Source organism: Cucurbita maxima, unplaced genomic scaffold, assembly GCF_002738345.1.
Source record: "Cucurbita maxima cultivar Rimu unplaced genomic scaffold, Cmax_1.0 Cma_Scf00032, whole genome shotgun sequence".
In the NCBI taxonomy this organism is placed as follows: Eukaryota; Viridiplantae; Streptophyta; class Magnoliopsida; order Cucurbitales; family Cucurbitaceae; genus Cucurbita; species Cucurbita maxima.
In genome coordinates, this window is record NW_019272048.1 from 2,681,475 (window position 1) to 2,690,047 (window position 8,573).

The 8,573-nt window shown below is 31.9% G+C and overlaps 2 protein-coding genes across 2 annotated transcripts; both read right to left on the minus strand.

Moving 5' to 3' along the window:
* Positions 1-2,131: 2,131 nt before the first annotated feature.
* Positions 2,132-4,199, minus strand: LOC111467108 (polygalacturonase-like). The gene is made up of 4 exons (XM_023111896.1): positions 3,882-4,199; positions 3,492-3,739; positions 3,093-3,180; positions 2,132-2,344 (listed from the first exon to the last, which is right to left on the minus strand). Exons 1-4 carry the CDS (start codon positions 4,197-4,199, stop codon positions 2,132-2,134), a joined length of 867 nt encoding a protein of 288 aa, XP_022967664.1.
* A 2,905-nt stretch (positions 4,200-7,104) lies between these two features.
* On the minus strand, positions 7,105-7,816 carry LOC111467109 (polygalacturonase-like). Its single transcript, XM_023111897.1, has 2 exons — positions 7,499-7,816; positions 7,105-7,356 (listed from the first exon to the last, which is right to left on the minus strand). The coding sequence occupies exons 1-2, from the start codon at positions 7,814-7,816 to the stop codon at positions 7,105-7,107; spliced, it is 570 nt and encodes a 189-aa protein (XP_022967665.1).
* Positions 7,817-8,573: the final 757 nt, after the last annotated feature.

Genomic DNA, 8,573 nt, shown 5'->3' on the forward strand with positions numbered 1-8,573 from the left:
TGGTAATCTACCTTTGATTCATGATCTAGATAACGTCTAAATGCTATGAAACTTTGTACTAGACCTTTTATTTTATGCTTTTTTATGATGTTGTGACATTTGAAAGTCATTGGAATACATTAAGTAGCTAAGCTAAAAATTATGGGTAAAATGACCAAAATTCCCCTAAGACTCCTTATTATATTTTAAGATTTAGACATGCTCCAAATCACTTGCTACTACTTACAAGACCTAATCCTAAAAGCATGAAGGTATGTTCAAAATTTTAAGTTGATTGGAGTAAGTTTGGAAAACACATAAAGGTATGTTCAAAATTTTAAGTTGATTAGAGTAAGTTTGGAACGTAAACCAAGTTAGGACCCAAGAAACACTTAAAGGAAACATCTCAAGACTCGAGACTCTTCTAGAACCCTCAAAAGAATTTATTAAGACTATTACTTGCTAGAATATCTCATGTCTTTTACTACCATGGATTCATAAACTACAGAATGCAAGATACAATTATTCTTCAAGAATAATAAGAAATACGTAAAAAAATATTTTTGAAACAATTCTCTCAGGGTGAGGACATGTCTAGCACTCAAATCTGTCACTTCATCCCTAACCACTCCAAAAGATTCTCTCAAAATTTTAAATATTTTTTAGACAATCTCAACGATGGCTTGTTGAGTATTGTCTAAGTCCTCGATATGTTCTTCTATCCAAGCAACAGAGCGTGTCGAGCTATCCCCACGCTTGAGCCACTAGCAGTTATGGCATTGTCTTTTGGGGCCTTTACCCTAACCATTAATACATGAACATTAGTTTCTCAAGGCGACCAGCCAGCTTGTTGATCCTATGGGCTTTAGCAAAAATAAAATTCATGCGAGATTTTAAAAGTCCAATTCATCAGGAACTTCACTTAGGTAGAGTAACTAATTTTTTATCTCTACCAATTGATTAGTTTGGGACTTGTCGAGTTTTTTTGCAGTAGACATGTTTGTGTCCTACGATTCAAGGAGCCAACTTGGCTTTGATACTACTTATCACAATCGCACTATTGTGGTAGCGGAATAGTGATTATGCGCTACTTATTCTAATCCAGTGAACAAGTCATTAGTATGAAAATCATAAGTCATACAATTAGGACGTTTGATCGAGCCTTGGCCATGTTTGGAAGAAAATGTTTTAGAAATCGTGAGGAAGGAAATGCATTATTATTATTATTATTTTTTTTTTTTTTGTAAGAAAGCAATAGTATAGGCTAAAAGAAATTAAGCAACAACCCCAACTTTAATAGCATATAACCTGAATAGAAAGAATGGATGACTAGTCACATACCTTATAATACATTTTGAGGCATTTTAGCTTTGACGCGTGTAAACATGATTTTGTTGACAGGTCATACACCCCTGTACTAACACAACAATAATAGTAAATGTCTATCTAACTTGAAAGTAAGTAAAGGGGTTTAGAACTGGCATGCGGCTATGGACAACACGTCATGAACAAGCTTGATTGGGACATTTGACATGCGACCGTAGGCAACACGCCTTGGACAAGCATGACCGTGACAGCCTGCAGCTTGACTTAAGCTCACTCGCCTTGACAAGGTATGTAAGTTGTAAGGTTAGTAGGCATGATCTCACTCCTTATGTGAATTATATGCATATGTCAGTTACTGTCTTTTGAACTAATTAGGATACAATTGGTTACAATACCTAATAACTTGGAGTCTATTGCATGATGATAGATTATGGACCCTAAAACCTGAAGTGGTACTATATACGAGATGGTAGAGCAGGTAGAGCCTTGACTGAGACTGACCCTGATCAAATTCCTTATAAGGAAAGGCATGCTAAGAACAAGTGTTGGAAGAAGTGGATACCATGATGCTACAATCTATGATCTTGAGCACTCAGATAAACTAGGGTAACATAAACAGTGGAGAAAATGTCAGAATATCTAGGTGGTCGAGAGTGTTAAGATTTATGCCTTAAACCTCGTAATTAATTGTTTAATTTTAATAATAACTTTGATTATTTTATTTAAAATTTAATATTATCCCATATGTGATTGACATACAAGAGGGTCATGTTTAAGAATAACCTAAAGGGTCTATAGTATATGGATAAAAGTTTGCCGATGCTAATCAACTAGAAGGTTCAACCACACCAGAGGTAGTTCCTTCAGCATTTTTACATGAAGCTTTAGCGATGAGGTTCTCAGAAGTTAGCTTTATGTCTATCAAGTTTAATCCAGTGCAAAGATTTGTTGGACTACAATCAAAATTAATTGCTATTTCAGTGGCTGAAGTTCCCTTGATGTCTTCGTATGTTACTTCACTAACTTTAACTCCAGAATCCTATTAAAATAAAGAAAACAATCAAAATATGCTATGAAAACGGATAAACAAGGACATTTATAAAAAAATTTACCATGTAAACTTGTTTTACTAAGTTATTCTCACCTAAAATTTTTAATTCCATGAAACCCTAAGTTATATTATTAAACTATATTATAAAACCAAATATAAATTAGGAATTCATAATAAGATATAAATATATACAACAAATAAGATATAAATCGAGCATAGTCTTAGATTTTTTAGATAGTATATATAAGTTAGAGAAATTATCTCCAATGATATTAGATATTTTTGATAAATTAAAAAATAAAATCATACAAGCTTCATACCACTAAATATTTTTGATAAATTAAAAAATAAAATCATACAAGCTTCATACCACTTTAAGACATCGAAAGTAATAGCGTCCCTAATTTATTACCTATAAAAGTAATTTAAAGTACCAAAAAATAATACTAATAATAATAATTTAGCGCCCATCTTAAACACAAACAAATTTCAAACAATTAAAGATAACATAAATCAATTATTTATAAAATTTAAAATTTAAATTCTATTCATCCAATTTAAGTTTAAATATAATTAGAAAAAAATTAACAATGTATGAGATTAATGAAGAAATATACATCCATCTTTGATATGTGGACAATAATTTTGATCAATTATGATTGAGTTTTTCACATTATCCATAATAAACGTTTGTAGCGAATCCATTGCTTGGTCTTCCCCAAGACTTAATCCTTACTCTATTCTGAATCCCCGTGAATGTAAATGATTTCACTGTAATGTTATGCACTCCATCCTCTTCAGACTCTATCCCTAAGCTCCCAATGCTACAAACACATTCAACAAAATATCAAATGTTTTCTAACCTTTAATTTCCTCACTCTAACCTAATATATGATATAACTATTTTTATCCAAAATAATTTTAAAATAATTTAAATCATTTTTCTCACGTTCAAAATAACTTTAGAATATATTTTAACCATTCAAATTTAATTTAACGTTTAGATTATCTTCTCAATATTAATGTGACAAATTTATTTAAACCCTTTAAAAAACATTTCTAAACATGTTCATCCTAATCTATCTCTAGTTACCTGATTCCATGTCTAGGTCGACATGTAATTCTTTCGATCTACATGTTGGATGTCCCTGGACCAATGGAGATGCAATTGTCACCGTTTCCAATGTTCGAGTTGAGGATAATCACATCTGATGATTGTTGCATATGGATGCAATCAGTGTTTGGACTATCGCTTGCAGCCAAGACATTCACTCTTGTCATATGCACGTTTTGGCACCGATTCATTACAATGCTGAACAATTGGCTGTTAATTGAAGATAATCCATTGATCTTCATGTCCTTTCCATCATTTATTTGAAGACCCTATCAATTCAAAACAATCAAAAGCCAGAATTAGTAAAAATTTAAAATAATATTGTAATTAATCTGGTCATTTCATTCAACTTTGAGTTGAAGAAAAAATTTCAAATTTTTTTTATATGGAGCCAACTCAAATTCGGCATACCCGAGCTCCAATGGGGTAATTCTTCCCTGAGTGTTTACAATTCCACAAGAGAGTTCCTTGCCCATCAATAATACCACCAGTAATGGAAAGCCCATTTATGTGATTAAACAAAATACAAGAACTAGAATTAGCTAAAACTTGAATGTCTGAGGAAGCCACAAGAGTTCCATCAATGAGAACAGTAATAGCATTGTTCTTAGGCCCGTTAAATCTCACACTTCGAACGGAAGAAGAATATACTCTCGGGAACGTAAATAGTGGCTGGTTCAGATGAGTCACAGGCCTTAGCTCATGCCATTTGAAGCACAGGCGAGGCATCGGTCTTTTCATCGGGCTTAGCTCCGAGAGTAACAATATTGAATGTTAATTTAGCAGCTGAGGCATGGTTAAAAAACAAAAGTAGAAGGGAAAGAAAAACATGTAAGATTAGAAGAAGAGACAAAGAAAACTTAATGATACAAGTGTTCATGATAAGCATGAGAGAGAGAAAAAGGAAGCAAGTGATAGGATAATAGAAGAGGTGTGAAGTGATATTTATAGGTTAATGCTTACCCTTCTAACTCTAGTTTTAACTTATGTGTCTCGTGTACTATTTTATTATTGTTATGTTTAACCATTATTGTTTTTATATGGTTTAACCATTTTTAATTAGACATGTTATGTATGTAAATTTAATTTTTAAATTTAAATCTATTATATAAGATAAGACACTAATTGTCATTTTAGTGATTGATCTCTCATTTTTAAAATTATTAAATAAAAAAAAAAGTTTATTTGTCAATATGATTTTTGTTTTAACTTGAAAAGGGATAGGAAGATTTTAACTAAAAAAAACCCTAATTTTTCCAACCGATTATGGATGTTTAATTAATTGTTTGGGTCACCTGAAGAATTATGCAATGTAACATTATCTGTTTCATTGGCTTCTCAACGTCCTACTATAATAATAAAATTTCCTTATACTTTTAGGTGTTTATATGTTTAGATACGGATTCTATATTATAATAAAAATAATAAAGAGATATAATCGACAAAACGCTATTATTTATTTTTCAGTCTTTTTTATCATGTCATTGTTAGTGATGTAATAGAATGTTGGTGACTTTTTATTTGCAAAGATGTCACAAATAATGAGAGACAGAATTGTTTGTCGTATTTGTAACTATCCAATAAATTTACAAATGCATCACACAAATAAATAATTTACAAATGTTACATTTTTGGAAGTCTTAAAGTCTATAAATAATATGTTGTTTTTATATCTATCAACAATTCTTTTTTATCATTTATTAGACTTTTTTTTTTTTTAATGCTCGCTTAATGATAGATTTGTATCAATATGATAGACATCTCTTTTCTCCTTTGATTAAATTGAACCCAATTATCACTATGATAGGTTCTTTCCTTTTATCACTTTTATTTTTGTAAAAATCATTAAACCACACTAGAAGTAGTTGAAAGTTTGTAAACTAGACTTAGATCCTTTTAAATTAATGAACTAAAATCTAATTGGTGTAGAGCCCGCAAATCGAGGGATGGAGGGAGAGAGAGATCGATGAAAATGTAAAATAAGTGAGGGTTGAGAGAGAGATATCTTATGAATAGAAAGATTGGGCGTCTTAAGCAACTATTAGGACTTACATATAGCTTGGATAGAAAGAATTGAAAACTTGTCACATCCCCCTATAGTACATTTTGAGGCATTTTGATCCTGGTAGGTATAAACATGATTTTGGTGAACGGTCATATACCTTCGAATTGACATAATAGAAATGATAAAGACCTAACTCTGTGAAAACAAGTAAAAGGGGTTTGGAACGAGCATGAGACCACAGACAACACGCCTTGGACAAACATGACAGTGACATCCAGAATGCGACTACAGGTAACAGACCTTTGACAAGCATGCTTATGATATTCTCCTCCAATCAATTGGTTGACGTCTTTATCAACTAACTCTTCACGAACTAAGCAATGTAGAATGAGGCTGACTTTAGCTCTCTCGAAGCGTTTCCAACCGATCTCAACATTGTGATATAAGAAATTTTATAAGTCTTTTCTTGATCGGTTAATGTGTCGTATCATTCAACCAAACTCTCTTCTACTTTCTTTGTAATGAGATTTTTCATCATGGTAGGAGGTCGTGTTGCCGCATTGTTATTGGTGTTTTCTTGATTGGGATATGTTTCAAGTTTATGACGTGGATAACATAACTAGTCCTCATCCATGGGAGCAATCGGTTCCTACATGATGCCTTCCATACCTTTTACATGACTTTGACTGGTCTATAGTATTTTCGCATCAACTACTGATTCTTAATTCTTTGGAATCGAAGTTGATCGGATCTCAGCATGATTAGAACTTTGTCTTCACTTCCAAACCTTTTGAAACTTGTGTTTCCGACTCCTTATTCTCTTCATTCGTTTGGATGTTTTTTTTTTTTTTTTTTTTTATTATACACTAGTTCCTTTGGAGATTTGTCTCCACCTTTTGGTGGAGGTATTCGCTTGGACTTCTCCCCAGTATTCGAGTGATCACTAACAAATTTGACATTCAACAAGTCATTTAACTATTTATGAATTTTAGCTAGCTCCAGTTGAGACATACGACACATATTTGTAATAGACGATCTCATCTCTAATACTAAATCAATTTTAGATCTATCACTCTAGGTAGGGAAGCCTTATGTTGTGATGTTTTTCTTTAGTGACTACAAGGTTTCTATTTGAATTTACTCACTCAGGCCTCCTCTTTAATAATGGGAATGATGATGAACGTGGATTTATCATGGGTAAGATTGAGTCTCAATTATAACATCAATATCATCTTCACCCTTTTGGTTATCAGGCATGGATCTGAATGATCGTGTGGTTTGACCTCATAACCACTAAGCATTTTGTTTGTGGCACGGAAATGACCTTGCCTTTAAGAAAAAATATCTATCCCTAACACGACATTGAAATCATTCATCTNAACCTAATATATGATATAACTATTTTTATCCAAAATAATTTTAAAATAATTTAAATCATTTTTCTCACGTTCAAAATAACTTTAGAATATATTTTAACCATTCAAATTTAATTTAACGTTTAGATTATCTTCTCAATATTAATGTGACAAATTTATTTAAACCCTTTAAAAAACATTTCTAAACATGTTCATCCTAATCTATCTCTAGTTACCTGATTCCATGTCTAGGTCGACATGTAATTCTTTCGATCTACATGTTGGATGTCCCTGGACCAATGGAGATGCAATTGTCACCGTTTCCAATGTTCGAGTTGAGGATAATCACATCTGATGATTGTTGCATATGGATGCAATCAGTGTTTGGACTATCGCTTGCAGCCAAGACATTCACTCTTGTCATATGCACGTTTTGGCACCGATTCATTACAATGCTGAACAATTGGCTGTTAATTGAAGATAATCCATTGATCTTCATGTCCTTTCCATCATTTATTTGAAGACCCTATCAATTCAAAACAATCAAAAGCCAGAATTAGTAAAAATTTAAAATAATATTGTAATTAATCTGGTCATTTCATTCAACTTTGAGTTGAAGAAAAAATTTCAAATTTTTTTTATATGGAGCCAACTCAAATTCGGCATACCCGAGCTCCAATGGGGTAATTCTTCCCTGAGTGTTTACAATTCCACAAGAGAGTTCCTTGCCCATCAATAATACCACCAGTAATGGAAAGCCCATTTATGTGATTAAACAAAATACAAGAACTAGAATTAGCTAAAACTTGAATGTCTGAGGAAGCCACAAGAGTTCCATCAATGAGAACAGTAATAGCATTGTTCTTAGGCCCGTTAAATCTCACACTTCGAACGGAAGAAGAATATACTCTCGGGAACGTAAATAGTGGCTGGTTCAGATGAGTCACAGGCCTTAGCTCATGCCATTTGAAGCACAGGCGAGGCATCGGTCTTTTCATCGGGCTTAGCTCCGAGAGTAACAATATTGAATGTTAATTTAGCAGCTGAGGCATGGTTAAAAAACAAAAGTAGAAGGGAAAGAAAAACATGTAAGATTAGAAGAAGAGACAAAGAAAACTTAATGATACAAGTGTTCATGATAAGCATGAGAGAGAGAAAAAGGAAGCAAGTGATAGGATAATAGAAGAGGTGTGAAGTGATATTTATAGGTTAATGCTTACCCTTCTAACTCTAGTTTTAACTTATGTGTCTCGTGTACTATTTTATTATTGTTATGTTTAACCATTATTGTTTTTATATGGTTTAACCATTTTTAATTAGACATGTTATGTATGTAAATTTAATTTTTAAATTTAAATCTATTATATAAGATAAGACACTAATTGTCATTTTAGTGATTGATCTCTCATTTTTAAAATTATTAAATAAAAAAAAAAGTTTATTTGTCAATATGATTTTTGTTTTAACTTGAAAAGGGATAGGAAGATTTTAACTAAAAAAAACCCTAATTTTTCCAACCGATTATGGATGTTTAATTAATTGTTTGGGTCACCTGAAGAATTATGCAATGTAACATTATCTGTTTCATTGGCTTCTCAACGTCCTACTATAATAATAAAATTTCCTTATACTTTTAGGTGTTTATATGTTTAGATACGGATTCTATATTATAATAAAAATAATAAAGAGATATAATCGACAAAACGCTATTATTTATTTTTCAGTCTTTTTTATCATGTCATT